Source organism: Passer domesticus, chromosome 3 (genome assembly GCF_036417665.1).
Source record: "Passer domesticus isolate bPasDom1 chromosome 3, bPasDom1.hap1, whole genome shotgun sequence".
NCBI lineage: Eukaryota > Metazoa > Chordata > Aves > Passeriformes > Passeridae > Passer > Passer domesticus.
Genome location: NC_087476.1, coordinates 108,819,972 through 108,845,182, shown reverse-complemented (window position 1 = coordinate 108,845,182; position 25,211 = coordinate 108,819,972). Strand labels below are relative to the sequence as shown.

Sequence of the window (25,211 nt, the reverse complement as noted above, 5' to 3'; positions counted from 1 at the left end):
GGCTTGTCAGGAGGGTTTTGTTTTCTGTGAAAAACCAGTAGGAAGACTTCCAGCATGTAGAGAAGCAGCTGGCAGGACAGCATCCATAGGAACCCTGCCTTCCCCTCTGGCTGTCTTCCCCCCAGCAGCTCAGACCAGAGGGGGCTGTGTTGTTCCCTACACCCCCATCCCAGCCCCTCAGCGTGGTTTGCGTGCCGGCGTGCCACCAGGCGCCAGCCACTACAAAATTCCTGCAAGAAGGGAGGTAAAAATAGACCTTGAATTATTCCAGACCTTTTGTCCAGCCTATCTGTGGGCAAAATAATCCCCATTCCTTTGTGAGGCCTGAGCAGCTCCAGCCATTCCCAGCACCACCAAACTCCCACCAAACCAGGAGACCCTGCCCTTGCAGCCTCTGTTCTGTTCCTCTCTGGAGAAGTTACTATTCAAGAACGCTGCTGCTCCAAGGGGGAGCACGCAAAACCTGTAGACAGTTCCTGCTGAGGTTGTTAACAGGAGATTTTTAGGTGCAGACATAGAGTTAAAAATATTTGCTTATTTTAATTTAATTTAATATTTTATTTTGTTCCAGCATTGAACCATGTGGAGTTGAACAATGGCTGTGTGAGCACAACATGGGCAGGAAGAACTCTGTTTCTTAAACTAAACTGAACTAAAATGAAATGAAATGTGGATTTTTATAATTTTTTAAACAATTGGGAAGGATTTCAGAAGAAGGCAGTCATAGGTTTCTGCACCTCATGTTGAAGCCCTGGGGTATCACAGACCGGTGCCACAGGGATATTTTTTAATGATGCCCTTTGAAACCCTTTATCTGTTTGGTGTTATTAAACTCGTTAATGCTTCACGTCCTGCCCGGCCGATGCCCGAGCACGGATTGTTCGGACTCGGCTGCTCCCCAGCCCGCAGGGATAATTGGAAGGGGAAGAGGGAGTGGGAGCGATGTTGATGAGCCTCCGCTTGTTTGGGAAATGCTGCAAATGGGTGTTGGTCAGGAAACAAAGCTCCGGAGCAACCGGGAATGTGCCGGGCAGCTGCTGCACTCCTGGACAAACAGGAGCCGGAAGAGCTCAGGTGCAACCGCGCCCCAACCAAGGGGGCCCAGAGGTGGCCTTTTACTGCTGCCAGTCACTCACTGCCCTTTCCGGCCAAAATCCACATTTAAAAAAGAAAAAATGAAAAGAAAAATATGTAACTATATATATTATACAGTTTTATAGACTGTGTAAATACATACATCCATAACATAAATGTATATAGATAAAATATATATAAATCTTTAAGTATTAAAGATTTATATTATATACAAACACACATCCTCGGGGATCTGTGTGTGTATCATGTCTACTTTGCTGGATGCCTGGATGCACCTGGAATTATATGTATATTATATATATTCCTGAATTTATATTGTAGATAAAGTCATAAATATATATTTATATAATACAGAAAAATATCCTATGTATATAATACACATAAGATATAGAAATCACATATGCACATATGCATATCACTACATATTCATTTATTATTATATACATGTTGCAATATTATATATTTTTATTATGTATTGATATAATATGTAAATTATACATACATCTCTATTTATAGTGTATATTACTATTAAATATATATAATTAAGAAAGAAATGGCCATAAAGCAGCTGTGTTACCATTTATCTTACTTGAACAACAACAACAAAGATTTTTCTATTCTTCCCTAGTCAGTAAATTAAAATGTTCACACCTTGGCTTTCCAGTTGACTCCCAGCTATATTCTCTTGGCATCTGCACTGTCTTTTCCCCATAAACACACAGATTTCCTTTATCTGTTGACCCTTCTCAGCTCAAACAAATCAGTTCACTGGCAATAAATGAAGTGGATTAAAAACAAAGGAGAGGGAAAATAAATGTCCTCAGTGGGAAACTTAGTAAGGAGAGCGAAGGAAGAAATAAATGAGTGAGGTGAAAAGGTGATGCTGGGTCTTCAGAAGAGCTTTTCCACCTCCCCTTGTCACCACCCCCCTGGAATGAGCCCATCCAAAAGCCAACTCTCCTAGCCAAAAACTGCCAGTGCCGAGCCAAACCTGGGATGGGAGAAGGGCAGGACTAAGGCAGCAGACAAGACCAGTACTTTTGGCAGCATCTTGCACTGGTGTAAGCTTCTCAGTCCATGAGACCAAAAGAAATCACTACTACAGTATTTATATATTTTATTTACGAGGCATATTTACGAGGCAGTTGATACATGAGGCACAAAACCAGGCAGTGGCTTGGGTTTGGTGCCTCTGTCCCGCTGCTCCTTTGTGATGCAGCCCCGGGTTCCTGGAAGATGCTGAACCCCCTGGCTGGGACGGTGACATCAGGCACTGGGGGAGCAAAAGATTCTTTTCCATTTGGGGCATTTAGACCTCTCTTTGCAGCTTCTGTGTCCACTTAACCCGAAATGTTGGTGCAGGTGGATGGGCTCCCTTTGCATCCCTGGCAGTGCCACCAGGAGCTGCAGGAGCAGCTTGCCTGTGTGCTGTCAGATAAACCTCTCCTGAGTTTAACCCAGATCAAGAGCTTTACCAAACTTTGCTGGTTTTGAACAGATTGGGTCTGGTTACCTCCTCAGTGACAGTGACTGACACCACCAGTGCTCCGTATTGACTGTTCCCTTCCTTCCATAAAATGCAGGGAAGGAGGGAGTGTTATCTCCTGGTTCCAACGCAGCGAGACAGGTAACTGGAATTTAGTTTTATTGCTGGCAGATAAAAAGTTATCTCTGCTTGTTACCCTGAAAGTCATGCCTATAATTATCCTTTCAAAGGACAAAAGTTGGCTCAGCCCTATCCAGTGATTACCTGGTTTGTGTTTGGCTTGCAGGTATTGGATGTGGCATCACAGCAGAGCTGAGTGTAGGAAGAGAGCAACAGGTTTAAATTAAAGCATTTTAATTAGCAGTGGAAGGACAGGAGTGGGGCTGACCTTGCATTTAAGTAACAGCAAACTGCCATCAATGCTTAGAGAAAAGCATCAGGATTTTGCTGAAGTTCTGGAGTGAATCCAGGACTTTTTTCCTGGTGGATCCAGGGCATTAAGAGGAGCCTCTTCCCTGATGTCAAGAAGGCAGCATGCAGTGAGCCCTGTACTGTCTGGTGGTACAAAATGAAAAGGGATGCTCCCAGTGGATTGGGATGTAAAATTCACAGGGTCTTTGCATTTTTGGTTTTCTTAAAAGCCAAAGAACAGGCAGAGGCAGAGGTGAGCCATCCCACCCCCAAATGGACACATCCTGGTGGTCACCTGGTTAATCCCAGAGAATTTACAGGGAGTTTCAGGCAGGAGGGATGAGGACCACCCTGCCCATCCCAGGCAAGGCTGCACCCATCTGCCTCTTGAGACTGGAATTCAGCAGCACCCTGAATTCCCCGCACCCCTCTCCTCACGGCAACAGGGCACTGGTCTGTTTGACTGGCCTGCAGCTTGACTCCAGGTGTGTGTGAGGATTCAGTGGTGCGTTACACAAGATTTCATACACAAGCACGTATCGCGAGGCCATACAGAGCTGGTTTAAAAACCAAAGAGAAAGCAAAAACCAGGGTGGTGATCTGCCTGCAGGGGGCTGGGGGGTATTTATGGCAGGCAGGGTCACCGGGGTTTCTGGGTGTCACCACAGTGCACAGGGAAGCCCAAGCACTGCTGGGAAGTGTCTGCAGGAAAAAAAACAGGGAAAATAGCTGGCCAAGACAGAAATGACAGCCCAGCTGAGGAGCAATGCCTGGCCTCTGGAACCTGCCTGCTTCCCAGGGCCCCAGACCTGAATGTGGCCAGGAGCCTGGGGTGCAAAGCCACGGGTGGAGACGCTTTAACTCAGGGTACACTCCACAAATCAGAAATAGTTAACAGAAACACAGAGCCGATCAGGCTGGAAAAGTCCTCTGGGATCATCGAGTCCCGCCTGTGACCGAGCACCGGGTCAGTCAGACCCTGAGTGCCACCTCCACTCTTCCCTGAAACTCCTCCGGGGGCAGTGACTCCACCTGGGCAGCCACCCTGTCTGTGCAGGGATCCCTACTGCCCAACCTAAGCCGGCTCTGCCGCAGCTGGAGGCCGTGTCCGAGGCGAGGGGCCGAGCCCCACCCGGCTGCAGGTGCCGGCCAGGCGCCGTGAGGCGAGGGGCGGCCCCGAGCCCCTCTCCCGGGCCGCCGCTCCCGCCCCGCTCCCCGCGGCCGCCGCTCGCGCCCGGGGGGCGGCTCCGGGCCCCGCCCACTTCCGGCGGCGGCGGCGGCGCGCGCGAGGGGCCCGCCGGGACGGGCGCGTGCCCCGCCCCCGCCGCGGGGGGAGGGGGTGGGCGGGGGCGCGCGCGGCGGGCGGGCCCCGCGGTGCCGCAGGACGAGGTGGGTTCGGCGCGGCCGCCGCCGGCACCGCCCGGCCCGGGCCGGGAGGGGGCCCCGCGGCGCGGCCCGGCCCGGGGCGGCGGCGGGGCGGGGCGGGGCCGCCCCCGGGCTGGCGGCCGCGCGGGGCGGGCGGAGCGCGGGGCGGCCGCGCCGGCCCGGCCCGGCCCGGCCTGTCCCGTCCCATCGCGTCCCGGAGCGGGGAGGAGCCGCGCCGGGAGCTCCCCGGGGAGGCGGGCGGCCCGGCCCGGCGGGGAGGGGAGGGGAGGGTCGGGGGTGGCGAAACCCGGGGCGCGGCGGGTCCGCCTCTTCCATTGATGAAATTTAAATTGCTCGGGGTTCGCCGCCCGCCCGCCGGCCCGGGAGGGACTGCGCGGCGGAGGGGCAGCGCGGCGGGCGGCGGGAGCTGCCAGCCAGGCCGGGGTCGCCGCCTCTCCCGCCGCAGCCTCCGCAGGGGCGGCAGCCGCGCTCCGGCCGCTCGCTGCCCGCCGCGGGCCGAGCCCCGAGCGGGGCGCTCCGCGTTCAGCCAAGGGCTTGTTTGTTTGTTAAAGCGCGAAAATGTCGGCTCTCCTGAAAGGTAAGCTGACGCGCTTTGTTTTTCTCGGCCCCTCCGCCGCCCGGCCCGGGCTGCGCTGTGCTTTGGGTCCGCGCTCCGGGGGGAAGCCGCCGGGTGCCGTGTGTCCGGGCTGCCCCGCAGCCCGTCCGTGATCCGCCAGCGGGGCTGGCCCGGCTCGGCTCGGTTCGGTTCGGCTCGGCTCGGCTCGGCTCGGCTCTCCGGCCGGGCGGCGGGGCTGCGGCCAGGGGCTGGGGGGTCCTGCCGGACCTCGCCGGCACAAATCTCCCCTGTCCGCTAAACCGGCTGGTAAAGTTGTGGGAGGATGCATGCCGAGGTTGAACATCTTCGCTTTTTTACTCTTTTTTCTTTATTTCCCCTTTTTTTTTTTAAATTTTTTTTTTTTTTCCCTGAGGCTTGAGTGTGTTTTTGGCGTTTTTTGATCCCGGTAGGCTCCGGCGCTCTCCTTTACTCCTCTCCGCGTGTGTGAGCGTTTGTGTGTACGTGGTCTGAGTTTTGGATTCCCTGTGAAACGGGGAACCAGTCCACAAGAGGTCATTTTGGGAAGAAAAATTACTTTGGTGCATTGCTGTTGCAGTTTTCCTTCCCTGTTTTCCTGTATTGCTCGTGGTGCGGGTGTGCTTTTTTTGTAATGAAATACATGCCTATAGGGCTCCTTAATATAAATCCACGCAGGCCTATCAACAAATGGAATGCTGCCTGCAGAAGGAGCACGAGCAGATCGTTTGCTATACAAACTTGGGTGTTGCAGGCAACTGGGGGCCTTGGCAGGCTCTGGGAAATCACTGACCATCACACAGTGGATGTCCGGGGCTGGACAATGCTGGCTGTGTGAAGGCATCACCTGTCTAGAAATGCCCTGTGACACCTGGGCAGAAAGGCAGGCAGCTGGAGGAGGAAAGTGTTGCCAGCAGGTTGCTCAACCGGCCACTCTGAAAGTTATCAAGATAAGCCCTTGTGAAGTTGATTAGGAAAATATATTGCTAATTGTTCTTTTTAAATGGAATTGGCTTATCTCAGACTACTGCTGAAGGTAGCCATCTTGCAGAGAAGTGCTGTTATTTCTGAAACAGAAAGCTGTAAAAACCTATGTAATGATCATAATTGGCTTTTAAAATATTACCAGATATTTGACAATCCTGAAAGCCTTAAAAAAAACCCCAAAACTGTCCACTGTTTAGATACTCTTTTGTCAGGCCAATAGTACTAAAACATGTTGTCATGTCAAGTAACATTTTTAGCATCAGGATCATCTGCTAAACTGGGAAATTCAGCTGAAACACCTAAATTCTTGGTGTGTGCAGCTGGCAGGAGCAGCTTCCTAGGTTGAAAATTTCTGAGTTAGCTCAGGCTAATGTGCTCATCTGTCAAGAAGAGTCAGGGCACAGAGGTTTCACTTCACGTATGCTTCCGTCCTGCATGTGTTGGCAAATTTTGCCTCTAGTAGTAGGAAAACGTTTGTAGAGCCTGAGTGGGTATGTTCTAAAATTCCAAGTAGTATTTGTTAGCATTGCACATTATAGTGTGGGTATTTAAAGAGACAGGCTTTTATCCTTGCCAGAGATAAAAATTGCCTTGAACTTTAAGCGGAATCATTGGAAGTTAAGGCATTCACTCTGTACCCTGAGCAGAGAGTTCAAGGGTAGAGCATTTAAAGTTTAGCTGAGTGTTGTAACTTACTGGCCACCCTTCTTGGTTTTTATGCATTACTCTGGCTCCAGGGAGACCTCAGTAATTTTCTGCTGTAGGTCTTTCTGTATACTTACTTGGATTGCAAAAGTAATCACAATTTATAACCCTCAGCCCAAGAGATTCCCCAGTTTTTCATGAGAGTTCTTGCTTGACTTGTCCCACAACTCCCTCCTGTGCTGTCTTCTTGTACACATAGTAGCAAGGCAGTAGCTCTTTTCTGAGTGGATTAATGAACAAAATTAATCAATTTTAACATGTTCTCTGCTTTTAATGTAGAATAAGAGGACGGACAGCAGAAAGGAAATATGTGCAAGCCTCTCAGTAAGAGGTGATCACTCTTCTGCTCTTGTGCAGTTTTCCTGAGGAATCTGCCCCTTGTATTGTTTCTGGTAGTGTACAAAGTCCTCCTTTCTGTTAGCTTGCTCTGATACACCATGATTTGTTGTGTCACACGTCAGTTATAAAATTAGGCATCATAAACCTGCCAGTACTCTTCTGTGTGCTGTAGCTTGTGCAGTGAGGGCAGGGGCCAGGTTAGCAGTCAGAGCAGAGCACAAAAGCCTGCTAGAAATAACAGTGGGTGGGGGCAGGAGGGTTGGAGTGAAATTCTCCATGCATCAAACACCACCGTGAACTTGGCTGAAGTGCAGCCCTGTCTCTGCTGCTTGGGGGAGCACTTTCTACCAAAGGCATTAACGTGAGATATCCTGTGTGGTTGCTTATGCAAAGCCGGGTGCTCTCCGAAGTCTCAGCTATGTGGTCGTGCTCTTCTGCTCTGTGCTCATTTCCTGTGTGGGCAGGACCCCCAAGAGACTTCCACTACCTTATCCCACCCTTTTCTTACGTCTGATGAGTGTTCAAGAGCACTGGTTTCATAAAAGTGGGCTTAGACTGAAATATGAAGCATTGGTTGCGAAATAGCTTGGAAGAGGCATTTCTTTTTAACATAATTTGGGATTTTATGTATTCTTGGAAATCCCTTCCTGTGACTATCCAGCACCCCAGCCTCCCATCTGATTTTTAGAGGCACAGTAGCTACTTTTTATTATGTCCTTAGGGAATTTAGCCCGCAGGGAAGAACTGCTTTCAGATATGTAGTTGCACTGGCCTTTCAACTTCCTTGTTGCTGCTGGGTGGAAAGGAAAATCAGTCTTAACCCAGGCTGTTAAATTCAGCTGTAGTTTGTGTTAAAGGACTGCAGTTGTCTTTCTGCCAGCTGAAGGCTGAGATGTGTGAATACCAGCTCCTTCCCAAAAACTGAGGGGCAGCAGGAACAATGAGAGCCACGTTCACTCGGATCATGCACCCATACTGCTTTGGGGAGCCTTTACAGAGTGCAGCCCAGGTCCTGGTGGTCATTTCCAAGATAAATGCTCCAAGCCTCTGCCTCGCAGTGGCCTGGTAGGAGTAGAAGAGCTGTCTCTTGCTGTTTCTCTCGGCGCTTAGTTACAGTATTCACATTCTTACCTATGCAGAATAGATACTTTTTTCACGCCAGGCGTGAAAGCGCATGTTTTTGTGGACTCCAGACATATCCTTCCTCACTCTTTCCCTGTAATAATAATAATTGGGCTAACAGCACTAGCCATGAGCAGCTGTGTCCTGACACACTGGGTCTGGATGAGGCTGAGGGGTCGCAGGAGTTGATAAATGTGAAATGCAAAGCCTAAATATCCCTCACTGCTGCTGAAGGGTATGGCAGTGGCAGCTTTGGCAGGCTGGGGTTCAGTAAGAGCCATCCCATCCAGCTGCTGCTCTGTGTGCCTGATGCTTGGTATTGGGAAAAGCCACAGGTCTGCTTTGCTTTCCTGTGAGGATGTTGGGGATCAAATGTGTTTAGCATTTGCTCATTCAGTTTGAGAAGAACTTAGAATATTCCAGGAAAAAAAAAGACCCTTAAACTAGGATGTTGTCACGTGCTTCCTTTTATGATGCCTTTTTATCTCTATTTGTTTGTCATGTTGCTTAGTCTCTAAGTGCTTTTTTCTGGTAGACACAAGTCTTTTGGCTAATGTGAGCAGAACAAGCTTTTCCTACTTACATGGCAGCCTCAGTGTGTTCCACAGCACGACTGAAGCTCTCTGCTGAGACTTGGGGTTTGCAGAGTTCCTTACGGGATGTGTTGCATCACACTGGGAGGTTCAGATGTTTTACAGGCCGGCCAGAAATGAGAAATGGCCACTGTTGCTGTTGTTGTAGCAGAAGTGGTGATTTATAACATGTTGCAGGGAGGATTGGAAACATGTGAAAGGATCTCCTGGCAGTTGTTTCGTGTGCATCACCCCAAAGGGAGGGAATGAAGAGAGTATTGGTATTGAGCATGAAGCTGGAACAGACCTCCTTGTTTTTCTGTAGGAAAAAGTGCTTCCTGGTGGAGAGCTGTCTGTGTTGTCACACATTTGACCCGGAAAGATATGCCTAACAGGCTTTCAACTCTTACCTGCTTTTACTACTAAATGAAGCATTTGATTTCAAAAAGGACCTATTGTTCAGTGTGCTGTTCATCTTGAGCTGGCGTTTTCCCGTGTTGCACCACACATGCTATGTGCACTGCAGCACTTGTCTGTCTTTTTTTTTTTTTTTTTTCTCTCCCTCCCCTACCTGCAAAACAGTGCAGTCAGGAAAATGGCTTCTGTGGGCTTCAAAGCAAGGATTAGATACTGTCACTGAGGCTGAGGCTGTGGAATACTTTGCTTAGAAAAATAAAATAAAATTAAAATTGCATTAAAATGAACCATTTTTGGCTTTCTGAGACATTCACAATAGAAAAGCCTTTTAATGCATGTTCTCAATAAGTAGACTTTAAATGCAGGTTCCTCTTCTAGCAATGTTTTCTGTCAGTGTCACTCTGTTCACTTGTGAAGTTCCCTCCTGTCCCTTTTTTGCACTAGCATTCAGGGTGTTTCTAAAATCCAGCTATATTTGGCAATACATCACTCTCTGTGTTACAGGGAAGTGATCACTCAAGGGATTTGGCAGAAATTAAATTAACTGAGGTCTTTAGAGAGCATACTCAGAATGTCTTTTGAGAATACACTTGCTTCCAATGCCTTCTGTTGGAAAATAAAGTCATGTTCTCTCCTGGTTCATTCTGCAGGGTGGACTTTATAGAATATTTGTGTATCTACTCTTTTTCATGTTTGTGGAGTTTATCACTCTCAAAAACAAAACAAATGCTGAAGTGATAGACAGCCCAATTTTCTAGGTTGCTTAGTAACTGAAATGCTGTAGTGTGAAAATACTCATGACAAAGTAAGGGAATGTTTACTGGAACAAACAGAAGATCCTGTGAAAGTGCACTGTGTAAATAATTAAAGCTTATGCTTTTATTTGCTTGTGGAGCAGAGGGTTACCTTCAATCACAGTATTCTACATAACTTTTCAGTAAGAAAATTCTTATTTTTCACACTTCCACTTGCTAAAGTATGTTGATGTGGTAGGATGTGACTTCTCTAGTAAAAAAGTGCAGTGCTGCCGATTTTTGGATACTTTCTGAGATGGACCATTGACCCTTTGAGGTACTTTTGAGTTTTGAAAGAAGGGTCATTATTCTTTGGCCCAGTTTAAGATCTGTTCCCCAAGTAACTAGGAACAAAACCTTTAGATTCCTGGAATGCTAGCACAGTGATAAAACAAGACTGGATTTTATGAGTTGATCAATCTTTTTAAATAAAATTGAAGGCTGTTTGTAGTCTAAATAAGTTTGGTTGTTTTTTTTTTTTTTAATAATTTTCTTTTATTTTTATTCAAGATTTCAGCCAAGCAATGTCTCAAGCTGGCTCCTCACAGTTTCAAGAAGTCATTCGGCAGGAGCTGGAGTATTCAATGAAAGTAGAACTCGACAAGATCCTCGCGACCGCACACTCAAATGAGATAGAGGTGAGGAGCACGGGGTGGCTGCTACTCAGAGCACGAGAAATGGCGTGCAGGACATTGAGGCAAACCTCAGAAAGGAGATAAAGCACAGATTTCCAGGTCCTTATTTTTAGGATGTGCTCTGATCCTGTGTGGAAGAGTAGCCAGGATACAATGTCAGTAGGAGAATTTTGGTTCCCTCTACACTGGGTGACTGAGTTATTAAGTGTTTAATCATCTTTAGTTATTAAAGGTTCTGTGTAATCTTCAGTGGATTACAGAAAGGGAGGGTAAAGCTGTTATCTTAAATGTTGGGCCAAATTGTAATGGTTGTGATTTTCACAAAAGACTATATCCAAGTTGGTTTTGTACTCAGAGTTTTAGTGAAAATGAGCTTTTGGTAACTTCTAGAATTTTACCTAAAGTTTAGCAGGTCTACTTCAGTACTAATGAAATTACTCTTGTGAATAGACTGTACATCAATTTGTAGAAATGTTTCTGTGATTGAGTAGGTGTGCATTGAATACCAGCATTAACTAATGCATTTCTTCTTTGTAGCACACTAAAAAGGACCTGGAAGGATTTAAGAAGCTATTTCATAGATTCCTACAAGAAAAGGGACCATCTGTGGACTGGGGAAAGATTCAGAGACCTCCAGAAGATTCTGTAAGTTTTTATTAAGTGACAGTTTGTAAGGAAAATAAAACTGATAATTACTACTTAAGGCAAATGATGTATTCACCTATTGAATGGGTCTATCTGCCGTGGTTCTCTAAAACCATGTAGGACACCACTTTGGATTCTAACTGAGAAATAATTATTTGTTGACATATGTTGTATGCCTTCCTGAACATCAGGTTCTGCTTACCATATGTGTCAAGTTCTTTGGTATTATTTTGTTAGCTGCTCTGGGAGCAGGGGAACAAAATGGGACAGATGCCACCCCACCATTTGGTGCCTTCTCAGGAGTAAACCTGTGTTAGAGGGGACGTAGGGAGGACCTTTGTTGTTCCCATTTCCCTTCTGCCTGTAGAAGAGGGTTGTGCATCTCAGATGAGACTGTTTCCAGCAATCCTTTATGTTTAATAATTTGAAAGGGACATATGGCAAGTGGGCTGGGTAATAGAGCTCATTTAGCAACTTCTGTAACCTGCAGCAGCTCGGCAAAAGTGAGGGATCTGAAACAAGGAGTTGACTGTAGGGGGTTTTGGAACCTGGTTTTCTAATGTTGTCTATGTTGTTGTAACTTATAACCTGTAATTTGAGCTGCTGCTGAAAAAGCACTATGTATTTTTTCAGCACTGTTTAGTACTGAAATAAATACTTCCTATTAAACCTAACCTCATTTTACTGATTCATCAGTGGCCTTAGGCTGTCCTTTGACTCTTGTGTAACGAATGGTGTGGTTGTGCTACGAATTCTTGCTTTTCCCAGCCTAGTGATCTTGGCATATTGCAGGAGTCCTGTGTGCTCCCAGGCCTGTGGTTTCTCTGAGGCTCTCTGTGTGCCTCAATCGAGGCTCTGTTCCCCATGAAAGGCAGGCTGTCCAGTTACTTCCAGAACAGATGCAGGGCTGCTCTATAAAGCGTTGAAGAATGATGCTGTTTTAGAGCAAGTCTAGGGTTTTTCCAAGGTTGAGTGTTTTCTTTTAACTTCAAAAACATGTGATGTCTCTCTTTTCTGTACTGTAACAGTGAATGAAGTGTTGCTTTGGAGAGAGAAGTCTGCCCTCAATGAAGAGGCCAGGGTGGGAAATTGGAGTTCTAGATAAGATGACTTTCAAGGAAGGCTGAAGAAAAGGGGATTTCTTTCAGTGTGGGGGGGACTATAGGTCTTTTAAATATGTAAGAAGGTAGTTAGGACAATCAAAGGAATAAACTGTTCCCTGTGCCAAGAGAAGGGATTAAATTACAGAAGTTTGATGCGAGTGAATGGTTGCTTTGTGAAGAGGAAGAGATGTTGTCTATTTTTCAAGTTTTGCACACCTTCAGTGGAAAAACTTACAAATTCTGTAAAGGTCTGAAAGTACCCAGGTAGGACATCTGGAGCAGATGTCAAACTGGAGGTTGTGGTAAGGCTCTGAAATAGACTGGGGCATATTCTCAGGCATGGGGTATTCCCAGGCATGGCAAGCTGCTAAAAAAGACCTAACTTAAGGTCACAGAGGGCTGAGTAGAGAAGGGCAGAATTAGAAAGAGTATCTCTCTTATTTCCTTATGGCCTGTACTGCTGATTCTCAAATGTGTCCCTGTACTGTGTAGCAACTTTTGATGAGAGAAGGAAAGTTAAGAATTCTGCAAAATCATTGATCTGCAAAATCAGGTGACTTCTGGTCTGATGAGATTTATGCATGATGGGAAATGAAATTTTGCTTCCTAGCATGAACTCTAAATCAAGTAATCATGCTTGTTGGTAAGTGCCACAGAAGAGAGCTAGGGCAAAATATCTGCTAACAAACTTCCTTCCCTGCCTTCTTCACCTCATAGTAAATACCCCTTTCTTTAGGGATACTTGGACTTCCTGATCTGGCAGGAAGTTTGAGTTTGAGTGCCTGTGAAAACTGAGAGCAAAGTTAAATTTCTTTTTTTATTTATTTTCTCCTTTTTGCTGACCATAAGATTTCTATCTCTCCCTGCTGTATGCACTCCCTCCTTTTTAATGCATCAGTCATGTCAGGGACATACTGTGGAAAATGAAAAGGGTTCCTCATAAGAGACATTCCAAGGGACCTTCTCCCAAACTGTTCTTTACTGATGAGTATGACTTATGGAATTATTAAATAAAAGTTGATTTCCTAATGACCAGAATTTCAGAATTACTAGTCTAGCTAGTATGGGTAACAACAGTGTGAGCTTTTAGAAGGGGTGAAGAGGGATAACTTTTGAAGGGCTGCAGTATTGAGTTCTTTGGAACAGGTATCCATCTTGTGAACACATATTTTGTTTGAGTTCTTCGGTTCCAATTGAGTTTTCTTTTCCTAGCTATAAAACCTCAGAGCATATTCTCCTGCTCTTGTTAGAACAGCACAGGGTGTATAGAAGAAGTGTTTGCTGGTACTCTTGCAAGTGATTTATAATTGCAAGTGATTTATAGTTGCCTGTAGGGATGACCTTGTTTTATGAGGTGGTGGGATGCTTGGCTGCTTGGAGAATTTCACACCGCAAGGATCATGGCCTAGAAAGCACCAAATTCTTTGCAGTGTAAATTTATTTGCCTGTGATTGTTTTGGAGAATTGCTTTCCTGCTGGGAGTTCTGGCAAGTCTAATCTTCAGCTGATCCCTAGTAGAGAAAAAGCATATGTTGAGGTATCTATGTGTCTCTATGTGTATAAACACACAGACATACATGTGTATCTGTAAACAGAGGCACACAAACAAATCTGCTAAAGTGTGGGTTTGTTGCTTCTTTATTTATTTAGCAGCTTCAAAAAGTTCATGAATAGTTTATTGGATTTATGGGCTTTGTCTTTTAGATGGGGAAGAGTGTTTCAGGCTTTTGCCCAGTGCCAAGGGACAGTGCTGTGCAGAAACAGAATTTTTGATGAGATGTCTGTAGGCCATCTAGTGTGTTATCTGTTGTATTTGTTCTCTGAATGTAGCTTCTGCTTCTTCCTGAAGACAAGTAAAGTCTCCTGTCAGCAAATTGAAACAGAAATCATTGCTTTGTAGTATTCCTGTTTTTCTCTGCAATGGGACATTTCATCCCTGACCTCCACATTTTCAGTGTAACAACTTACACTGGTGACAGTAACAGAAGATTGAACCCATTTCACACCATATTGGTAAACCTATGACTTGTTTTTTCCTTCCAGATGCTTTGCTTTCATATATCCAAAGGCTTACAGTGATAGCTGGCATAGTTAGGACCCATTACTGTTGCAGTCTCCAGAGAAGAAAGTACACTGAGAGTGCCAGTTAACAGGGAGAGGAGGTAAAGAATGTGGACATGGCAAGTGTAACTTAATCCCCTGGATGTAGATTACAGCTATCTGTTTGTTTGAATTGGAAGCAATAGCAAAGTCCTGCTGGGAGGCCTCTGAGAGAACTGCAGTGATCAAGTTAACCTCAGAACAGCAGTGCAGAACCTCATCTGGGATGTAAAGAGAGCATCTGAAGCAATGTGAGTGTGAAAGGAGCTTGTCTGTTGGAGCCTTTGTTTTTTCATCCCCAGTGGTTGGATTCGTGTTTGCAGCTCAGGTTGTCACCTCAGTGAGCTATATCATGAAGGAAAAGCATGCATGTTATGCCCTTACTCAAAAGCTAAATATCTTCTTAATCTTCAACTTTGGTAACAAGTTTTAGGGGTTCATAGAATCGTGGAATGGTTTGGAAGGGATCTTAAAAATTGTCTTGTTCCAGCCCCTGCCCTGCACAGGGACATCTTCCACTAGAGCAGACTGCTCCATGCCCTGTTTAACTTGGCCTTGAACATCTCCAGGGATGGGACAGCCACAGCTTCTCTGGCTGACATGTTCCTCTACTTTACCACTCTCAGAATAAAGAACTTCTTCCTAAGACCTGATATAAATCTCTCCTCCTGTAGTTGGAAACTATTCCCCTTCCCCAATCCGTATCAGCCTGTGTACAAAGTCTCTTCCTCTGTAAGCCCCCTCTAGGTGCTGGAAGGCTGCTGTAAGGTCTCCCAAAGCCTGCTCTTCTCCAGGCTGACCACCCCCAGCTCTCCTCACCCTGACCTCACAGGAGGGCTGTTCTCTCACCTCTGTGGCTCTCCTCTGCACTGCTCTAACAGGTCCACACATTTCCTGTGCTGAGGACTCCAGATCTGGGTGCAGCACTGCAGGTGGGGTCTCACAAGGGCAGAGACCTCTTAGTGTGGTGCTATTTGTAGAACTGTCCCTTGGTGCTGAGTAAATGTTTCCTCAAACTCTAAGTACATATTAACTAATAGGGGCGTCCTCCTTTCCGGTCTGCCCACGATGACAGCCCTGATGCTCATTTTGTCTGTCTCTGACAAACTCTTGCAAGCCTCCTTGCAGTAGGAGTAGGCTGCTGGAATCTGTTAGTCAAACTCCCAACATTGCCTCATCCAGGCTGTTCCAAGAAATCACTTCTGTGACATTGGCTGAGAAACAAAAGAAGCTGCATATGTCATCTTAGAGCAGTCCCAAACCAGGGCTGCCAGACGTGTCTCAGTGAGTAACACTGCAGCCATGCATCTGTAAGACATGTCATTCCTGCCCCTGGTTTTTCCTGGTTTTTCCCCATCAGCACTTACTTGTCAAGCACACAGTTCCAAACCCTTAGAGCAAGAATTGATTTTTATTGCTGTGGAGCGCTTCTCCAGTTGTGTATAGGCTTGTAGGTGATGAGGTATTTGTGCCAATTAGTGCCTGCACATGGCTGGAACTGCTGGATTGATACACTGGCATCCTGCAGTCCTGCTGCTGCAACGTTCCTGCTGGAACTTGACTTTTTGACATTTGTTATTCTCTGAATTAAAGACCCTTCAAGATCCAGGGTTTTATTGCCAAGCTGATGTTTCCAATGCCTGTGCCAGAAGAAACTGAAACATTTAGTGAGGCTGAGTCATAAATTTTGTGTTGTAACTGGTGCAACATCCAGTGAACTGAGTTCTTGATGGAACTGTTATCTTCTTCAGGAACTCTACTCTGAATGTTCTGCAAAAGCTGGTTTCAGGCAGGATAGTGAAAGCATCAAAAGGTAGTTGGCACTTTACCAAAAGCAAATGATTTTTGAGGCAGTCTGGCCCTGAACTGAGTGTCAGACTCTGCTTTTTGTGAGTGATGCAAGAAGAGCATAGTGAGACTTTAGGGTTGAGATAATTTTTTGGGATGTTCAGACAGTGTCATAATATCATGGATGTGACTCACATCCCACCCAGCTAAAGCTGAGATGAGATGTTTTTAGTCCATGTACCAGTCTAATGCACTGACCTTGGAGTGGATGGAAGCAGTAAATCTGAGTGTAAGTCTCTGTAGATCCTGCTGGTAGCAGGGTGCTCATTGAGCTTCCTGATGTACCTCCAAGACATTAAATCCAGGATTTATCATCATTGTTAATGAGAAGAGCAGTTGTTTTTCAGAGTGTTTCAGCCTGAACATAATCTGTTGACAAAGCACAGCAAGAGTCCACCTTTTGTGCACTTCTGTTCCTGAAAAGTTCTTGGCAGTTTGGAAAGAAGCTTCTGCTTGTGTCCTCATGAAATGACAGTGATTGTGGTGCTGATTTCTGTCCCAGCCATGAGACCTCCATGTGGTGTTCTTATCTTGCAATGCATCCTCTAGGCTTTCCAGATCCCTTGGGCAGAATTTCCCTGCTGGGAGGGATCTGCCCTGATCTGCTGCCCGTGGTGTCCCGGAATGCTGGAATTGCACAAGCCGCCCTCTCTACCCCCGCCTGTCCCAGTAAGAAATATGACTCTCGTTCCAGGGCAGTGTGAATTTCCATTTGAACCCCAGCCCTTGCCCAAAGCAAACACAGCTCTGAAAATTACTCTGTATGTATTTGGTTTTGGAAACCAGCTGTGGATCTTACGCACCCCTTATCAGAATTAAAATAATGTTCTAGCAGCTAGAGTGCTGCAGCACTGGAACACCAGGGCTTTTCTTCAAAAGAAAATCTCTAGAAGGGCAGGCTGAAAGATAATTGTATTGATTCTGGTCTAACAGTTTTGGCATGATTCTCACTGTGGCATTGTTACCATTATTTCTTTGACTTAGGTGCTTTTATTTAGGGGACAGGAGTACCTAATGTGAGGCACACTGTCATTATGAGCCTGATTTTGCTCTCCATCATGAGCCCCAAATATAGCCCTGACTCTGTTCTTGAACCTGTAGGAAACAGCTGTCAGTGAGGTAGAAGACTTCCTGTAAGGTCTGTTATGAGCTGGATGAACACATTCTGAAAAGAGCAGAGTAAGAACTAGGAACTCTTCCACTCTGTATCATGCTGTCAGGAGAAATGAACTGTATCAGAGTAGTGGCTGGAATAAGAATCAGTGTAGACTGAGTTAAAGAACCAACATTTTCCCAAGAATGTTGCCTTTGACAACCTCAGAGGGCAAAAAAAAAAAAATCTATGAGTTTAAGCTGCTCAGGGAAGGAAAGTTCTATGCCTTGCATGTAGAGCCTGGTTCTTAAATTGTGGCCTGACTGAAGGGGGAGAGGGGCCATCCTTTGGGGCAGTCAGATGGTCCCCAAGGAAACCCCCTGCCTTTCTGCAGGGCAGGAACAGGGCTGTGACAAGTGCTGTAACTGGCCTGACTTCTCATCTGAATGAAGCTAATGGTGCCTGGTGTCACAAGGTCTGTAGAACCTCTTTAGAAAATAGGTTATCATAGTAACACACCAGGTTATTTGTATCATAACAAAACAGTTATTGTAGACTCACTTTGCAGATGTTCTCTAGTGTCATAAGGCATGTGAATAAATGTGAGTTTTATTGTAAAATTGTATATTTTGAAAGTTTTTAGAGAAAGCAATTTCTTTCCAAATATCTGACTGCTGGGTTTGTGGGGTTTTCTTTCCTTGTTGGTTTGTTTTCCCAGATCCAGCCCTATGAGAAGATCAAGGCCAGAGGCCTGCCTGATAACATTGCTTCTGTCTTGAACAAGCTGGTGGTGGTGAAGCTCAATGGTGGCCTGGGCACGAGCATGGGCTGCAAAGGCCCCAAGAGCCTCATCGGGGTGCGGAACGAGAACACCTTCCTGGACCTGACAGTGCAGCAGATCGAGGTAAAGGCTGAGCATTGCTCACTGCACTGCAGCAGGCAGCACACGCTGGGCTGCCCCTGCATGGCTTGTTAACAGGGATCAGGTGGAGGCTTGCCAAAAGAAAGAGGAGAGGGAGATGAGGTCTGGTGCTGGGGTGAAGCAGAGGATTCCCTTGGGAAGAACAGACACGAGATGGATGGTGCAGTCAGTGACTGAACTCTGTGCCCCTCACATGTGTTAGCACAAGTGTGATCCAGCCTGTGCACCCCAGCCTGGACAGGGGATTGTGTCCTGGAACACAAGCAATCACACTGTAGAGCTTGTCTGGCCTGGATAACTCCTGGGCTTGTTTCCGACTCCTCCAGCTGCAAGTTTATCTTTTCAAAAAAGGGATTTTTTATGTGTGTTAGAACAAAGCTTTTCACAGCAGCTCCAAGTTCCTTCATGCATTTCAACTCTTGCACTGGAAGAGACTGTTGGCATTTTCCTCTGAAGAAAGAAGAGCAAAAGAAAAGAACAGCTGCTGGTGTTGGGAGAGGACATTCTGGCTTATGTTTTTAATGCTGAATATTCCTCTTAGAGCGGGTAATGAAGACAGTTATTAGAGTAGGAGGTGGGGTGTGCCTGCTCCCAGGTTTCTGGAGTGCCAACAGTTTTTGCCTCATGTGATGTTGTTTGGAGTGGCTCTCCCCATGTGTGTTAGATGGTTCTATGGCAAACTCAAATTTACATCCAACTGATGCAGCCCTTTTTCCAAAGCATCACTGTGGAAGCCTCTGACTCCACCAAAGTGTAATGACCCCAAATGCTCCAGCAGAGGAGGCTGAGCTGATACACAAAGCTTAAAATTTACACAAGGGTCTTTCTCTTTTCCCTGCACCTTCTATTTTCAGTGGAACTGCTGTGATCTCAATTTTTTTTGCCTTTGTTATGCACGTGGAAATGCTCTTTTATATTTCAGCTCCATGCTATAGATAAATAATTAACATGGTGACATTTCATTTATTATGTGCTCTTGATACAATTGTCCATCTCTGTCTGCTAAGAAAACGTGGAAGTGCTTCCTGTGCAGAGACAGTGTGGAAATGTCACCTTGACAGACTGCAATGATTTGATGGAAAAGATGCCTTTTGTAATCAACTGTAGCTAAAAACTTAAAGTGACCATTTTGTGGCATTGTGGTTTCAAATTTTAGACCGTAATGCAGGTTTAAAAACAAAGATTCACTAATTAAAGGTACATTAATTAGTGTGGGTCTTATCTTTACAACTAAAAAGGATTTATTTTCCTTTACCTGATTGATTATTCTTTTTGTAGCATAAGTGCATCTTTTTTTTTTTTCTCATGCATTTCCAGTCTGTTTCACCTAATTTCTTTCTCCCAAAATCTCAGGTGTCAGGAGTTAAAGCTAATAATACATGCTGAATTTACCATTTATTTCCCATCTCAGCATTTAAACAAATCCTACAACACCGATGTTCCTCTGGTTCTCATGAATTCCTTCAACACAGACGATGACACAAAGAAAATCCTGCAGAAATACAGTCACAGCCGTGTGAAGATATACACTTTTAATCAAAGCAGGTATCAAAAGACTTCTCCACTTGGGGTAGAAGGCAATAGCTTGTTTCTCCACAGTCCCAATGGGGTGGATTTGAGTTTGAGGTGCTGGGGTAGCAATGATGTCTTCTGATCCTGTGTTCAGTCTCTTTTGGGCCTCGTGCTGACACTGAAACATCAGGGGGTTGGGCAGAGTCAAGGGCAATGTATTAAAATTGGGGAGAGGCAGTTTGTGGGCCCCAGTTTCTAAGAAATGTACAAATAGGGATGTACTGGCTGCTGGCCCCTTGATTCCTGAATTTGCTGTTAGTATCCTTGGGCTCTGGAGGAAGACAGATCATGCTTCCTTATGAAGAACAAACTCTATTCCAGGTGGCTGTTGGGGTCAGAGGGATGTTTGATATGCTCTGGACCTGCCTTTCAGAGGAAGGCTGGTTTGCAATGTGGCCTGAGAGCTGTGCCTTTACATCCTTGAGGAGATTGCATTCTGTAGCTTCTCAGTGAGCTCAGAATGTGGGAGGGTCTTCCAGTTCAGAATACTCAGGAAAAGCACACCTCCAGAAGCTCATGGAGTTGCACCTTAACTGTAATATTTTATTTTATGCTAGTCTGACACTGGTGAGGATGTAACAAGACCCATTGTCCTCACAGGTATCCCAGAATTAACAAGGAAACTCTGCTGCCAATAGCCAAGGATGTCTCTTACTCAGGAGAGAACACGGAGTGCTGGTACCCCCCAGGCCATGGAGACATCTACGCCAGCTTCTACAACTCTGGGCTGCTGGACAACCTCATTGCAGAGGGGAAGGAATATATTTTTGTGTCCAATATAGATAATTTGGGTGCCACTGTGGACCTTTACATTCTTAACCACCTCATGAACCCACCCAATGGAAAACGCTGTGAATTTGTCATGGAAGTCACAAACAAAACCCGGGCGGATGTGAAGGTAAAGGGAGATGGGTGAGAGTCTGAGTGTGTTGGTGGCCATCTCCAGCCTCCTCTGAATCCTTGGATTCAGGCATACACCCAGTCTCCTCATAGCTATTTTAGGCACCATTTAACACATCAGCTCAGATCTAATTTGAGATGCACAAAATCAGCAAGTTTAGGAAGTTGTAATTCATGGAACAGATTTGATCTGTGCTCTGGGCAGCAGCAGATGAGGACAGTCTGGGCTGGCCTGGAAGCAGGAGGGAGTTGTGCAGGGTGCAGGTCACAACCTCTGCACCTTCTCCAAACTGTCACCTACACTGGGGGCAGAAGCTGGAAGCTTGAAACCAGCACTGAGGGCTGGGATGCAGCAGTTGTGTCTCCCAGAAAAGTGCCCGAGCACTTCCCAGCCCTGCACTGCACAGCTCTGTGTGGCACAGCTGCCCATCTGCTCCTGCCCTAGCCCCTGGCTTTGCACAAAGTCCAGGAGTGGCATTTCTCAGAGGTTTATGACATGTATCAAATACTTGTACCCTGCAGTAATTTGTCCTGCTACTGTGCTCTGCCTCTCTTCTTTTGTATGTGAGAATGAGGATGTGGATTTTCTCTGTATTAATTAATTATAGGGCTAAGCTCTGACTTAGCCCTATAAAAGCACAGCAATGCACTGTAAGAATACTTAGCTTTAATTTAGCTTTTGTTCCATCATCTAACAAAGTACTGCTGAGGGTGATTTTTGACAACAGCAGCATTTGCAAAATATTCTCAACAATCTTCATTAAAGGAATTTACTGTCTTGGAGTGCTGAAATATGATCGTTGGGCAGTCCTGACTGTACTTTAAACATGCTCTATAATTAGTAACCTGGTAGCTGGTTACTAAAAACAAGAAATATGTTTTCTCTGGGGTTCAACTTCAAATGCCAACAGACCAGTGCATCTGCCTGTGTTGAGGGGATGATTTCTCTGGCTTCTCATGAACTTAAACCCTCTCACTTGCCCCTTGCAGGGTGGCACGCTGACGCAGTACGAGAACAAGCTGAGGCTGGTGGAGATAGCTCAGGTCCCTAAAGCACACGTGGATGAATTCAAGTCTGTGTCAAAATTCAAAATATTCAATACCAACAATTTGTGGATTGCTCTGTCTGCAATTAAAAGGCTGCAAGAGAAAAACGCCATTGACATGGAGATCATTGTTAACCCAAAGGTAATCAGCTGGCAAGGGTTTAGAGGACACTGACCCAAAAAAACTTTTAGTTTGTGGGTGGGTAACAGGCACTGCTGCCTCACAGAGCCAGACTGGCATTCCAGTTCTGAGTGCCAGGACCTGCTCCATGTGTTCACGTGAGTTTTCTCTTCCAGACTCTGGATGGAGGCTTGAATGTTATCCAGCTGGAGACCGCAGTTGGTGCTGCTATCAAGAGTTTTGAGAACTCTCTGGGGATAAACGTTCCTCGTAGTCGTTTCCTGCCTGTGAAGACCACCTCGGATCTCTTGCTCGTGATGTCCAATCTGTACAGCCTTAACGCGGGGTCTCTAACGATGAGCGAGAAGCGCGAATTCCCAACAGTGCCTCTTGTCAAACTGGGCAGCTCCTTCACAAAGGTAAACGCCTGGTGTTCAGCTCTGAGTGAAGATACAGCTCACAGCAATAACTGAGTGAAAAGTGAGGTTTCCTTTGTCCACCTGTGCACACCTGGGCCTTTCCTTTTGCTCTTTGGGAAGGCTGTGAGCATGCAGATATCTGCTGTGCGTGTTGGGTGCTCCTGCAGCCCTCAGCTGAGCAAGGGGAGGTGAGCTGGCTGTGTGTGCTCCCCAGAGCTCGCCCAGCCCTGGTAGGCAGCCCCCCTACTGTTCCTCACACTTGTTTCTGAAAGAAATCTCGATTACAAAGTAGCAACTTTTATACTGATACAGATACAGGTTATAGGAAGCTTTCCAAAGAGTATTAAAGGGGCTCCTCCCACGCTTGTCTCAGTCCACAGATGGCTTTAATACTGTTTCTTTTATTTTCTCTTTCCAAAAGGTTCAAGATTACCTGCGGAGGTTTGAAAGTATTCCAGACATGCTGGAGCTGGATCATCTCACGGTTTCAGGTGATGTTACATTTGGGAAGAATGTTTCATTAAAGGTGAGTGTGCTATGGGGATGCTGCTGCAATAAACATGACTGACTCTGCTCCCTGGCAATTGATCCTGAGGCAGTGCCTGCCCAGAGTCCACAGGAGCACTCCTGGGAGTTGGGTAACTGGCCCAAAGATGGCAGAGGCCATGGCTGGACAGTGACCCTTGTGATGGAGTGCAGGATGTTGCTGCCAGAGCTGCTGCTCCATGCAGGCCCAGGCTGAGAGGATGTTTATTTATGAACCTTGAAAGCACCACAGACGTCACATCTCTGTTCAAACATTGCTGCTACCTCAGTCCTTTGGCTCAGTCCCAACTCCCTTCCCAGGCTGGCCTTACCACCCCTTTTCAGGCCCTTTTGCATCGCTTTGGGGCTCTCGATTTATTAGTAAATGGTGGAGCTGAGCAAGTCTGTTTCTCTCAAATTCTTCCTTAGGATATTGCCAGTCCTGGCAGCACCTGCAGTTCTCTAGGGCAGTTTGGCAGCTGCCAGGGGTGGAAGGTGGTGCTGCATCACCTGTCACAGGCTCAGGCTGTGGGCTCTGAGCTGTCCCTCTGTCCCCACATTTGCTCTTCAGCTGGAACAGGAGTTCCCTTCTTGGGACACACTTAGGATGGGGGTAACATTTTTTCACTTCAAAGCAAGCAGACAAGACGAGCCCTTAGAGTAATCATGTCTTCAACTAAGTTACCAGTTCTGCTTGTAGGCCGATAGGATCTAGCACAGTAATTAGGTTTCAGTAATGCTTGTTTAAAACCTTTTGTTCTGGGGGGAAAAGACCCCCAAATGTGTATGCAGAAACCATGCTGACACTTGACTGCTCCTCCAGACAACCTATTCCTTCCTTCCACCTCAACAGGTAACAGGTTTCTGAACCCTTGTTTTCTTTTCTGTCTCCCCAGGGAACAGTCATCATCATTGCAAACCATGGTGACAGGATTGACATCCCAGCTGGAGCTGTACTAGAGAACAAAATCGTATCTGGCAACCTGCGGATCCTGGACCACTGAGTCCAGGAGAGGGCACGGTCAGGGCTGGGGCTGCTGTGCCCAACCAGCCTCGTCGAGGAAGAACCTTTTCAGCATTAGAAATCTAAGTACACAGAGGGCCTATGCTTTGTCATCTTCACAGTACCCTGCAGTATTAATTTAAAATTAATTTCTCTTGCTTATCTTTAAGCAGCCACATAAGCGCCATGGATGTGCGTAAGTAATGCTTCAGTCCTTAAAGAGATTCTGTAACTCAGTTAATATAACCTTGAAGTGCAATACTGTTTGTCTTGCGGGAAGATGGACAGATCCTCTTTGATAAGAAGTTCAGAGGCTCGCCTCGACCATGCAGTAGTTTTGAATTGCTTGTAACTGCAGAAATAAAGCTGTGAAGCAATACATGTGGGACAACATGGTTGGCAACTCCTGTGACGTTTTAGGAAGGCACAGTTGAAAACCAAAAGTTTCACTACTGCTAAACAGGCTCTTAAAACCCTGTATTTCATGTGCTCACAACCTGTAGCCCTCTTCAACCCCCCCAAACTACAAGTGGGATGTCCTATCCCAGTTGTATGTCGAGGTACTGCGGTAAGGCTGTCAATACCTCCATTTCCGTATCGTGAGAGTGGGAATCATCCGTGTTCCAAACTTGCCCAAAGAATCCAATACTTGAGAAAAATGCCTCAGCAGCCACGTGTGGTGTTTGCTTTTTCACATCCCATTTAAGACTGGATCTCCTGTTAATATCTTCATCTTTGATCTGCCCTCTTTTTTCAATAAATGGATCACGTTGACTACACCTATGTTCATATTGTCACAGCCATGTATGTTAATTTATCTTCTCTTGAGTTTCTAAATTTGTACAGGAATCGAAATCCCTGTCCTGATCACTATTGATTTCTTAATGTTTCTCTTGTATTTACATGCAGACAACTTTATTTTATAAGCTTAGTATAACACTGGTATGTATCATTAAAGAAGTTGGTCTTTAAAAACAACTGTGATTTTAGAGCTTTATTTTGACTGACAATGAATGACAAATGTTATGCTACCAGGTCAGCATGCCTGGCTGAGGGCACCACAGGCACACACACACACTGCAGCAGAGACCATTCCATCAGACATGATCATCTCAGGGTTAGGCACTCGACTGGGGTCAGGTACAGAGGGGTGAGGTGAGAAACGCAGGCACTTGTACTGAGTACTGGCAGCCTCCAGTCTGTTAAAGGTAGGATTAAAAACTCCAAAAGACATGGATTTCAGCTTCTCTCTCTTTAATGGTGCAGCCTTCTATAAGCAGCCTAAAAACTTCAAAATTCTTGCTGCCCTGTTCTTTGTGTCCCTGTCCCTCCCCTCTGGCAGAGGCGTTGGGCAGCTGGAGGTGGCCATCCTTACACCAGCCTTTTCCCACCTT

The 25,211-nt window shown here is 46.0% G+C and overlaps 1 protein-coding gene and 1 long non-coding RNA gene across 7 annotated transcripts; one reads left to right on the top strand and one right to left on the bottom strand.

Moving 5' to 3' along the window:
- Window positions 1–529: 529 nt before the first annotated feature.
- LOC135298233 (uncharacterized) lies at window positions 530–4,100 on the bottom strand. 4 transcript variants are annotated; one of them, XR_010360246.1, is made up of 4 exons: window positions 4,068–4,100; window positions 2,609–3,136; window positions 1,747–2,523; window positions 530–1,140 (listed from the first exon to the last, which is right to left on the bottom strand). It is a non-coding gene; the product is annotated as an uncharacterized LOC135298233 (long non-coding RNA). The 4 variants fall into 4 exon arrangements; XR_010360245.1 differs by having other exon boundaries at window positions 4,025–4,099; XR_010360247.1 differs by lacking the exon at window positions 4,068–4,100 and having other exon boundaries at window positions 2,609–2,745; window positions 2,846–4,012.
- A 260-nt stretch (window positions 4,101–4,360) lies between these two features.
- On the top strand, window positions 4,361–24,795 carry UGP2 (UDP-glucose pyrophosphorylase 2). 3 transcript variants are annotated; one of them, XM_064414966.1, is made up of 10 exons: window positions 4,361–4,381; window positions 10,396–10,523; window positions 11,058–11,165; window positions 18,028–18,213; window positions 19,643–19,776; window positions 20,404–20,701; window positions 21,694–21,891; window positions 22,047–22,289; window positions 22,711–22,815; window positions 23,711–24,795. In XM_064414966.1, the coding sequence occupies exons 2-10, from the start codon at window positions 10,410–10,412 to the stop codon at window positions 23,816–23,818; spliced, it is 1,494 nt and encodes a 497-aa protein (XP_064271036.1). In that variant the 5' UTR covers window positions 4,361–4,381; window positions 10,396–10,409; the 3' UTR covers window positions 23,819–24,795. The 3 variants fall into 3 exon arrangements, with proteins under 3 accessions (XP_064271036.1, XP_064271034.1, XP_064271035.1); XM_064414964.1 differs by lacking the exon at window positions 4,361–4,381 and adding an exon at window positions 4,729–4,955; XM_064414965.1 differs by lacking the exon at window positions 4,361–4,381 and adding an exon at window positions 7,012–7,033.
- Window positions 24,796–25,211: the final 416 nt, after the last annotated feature.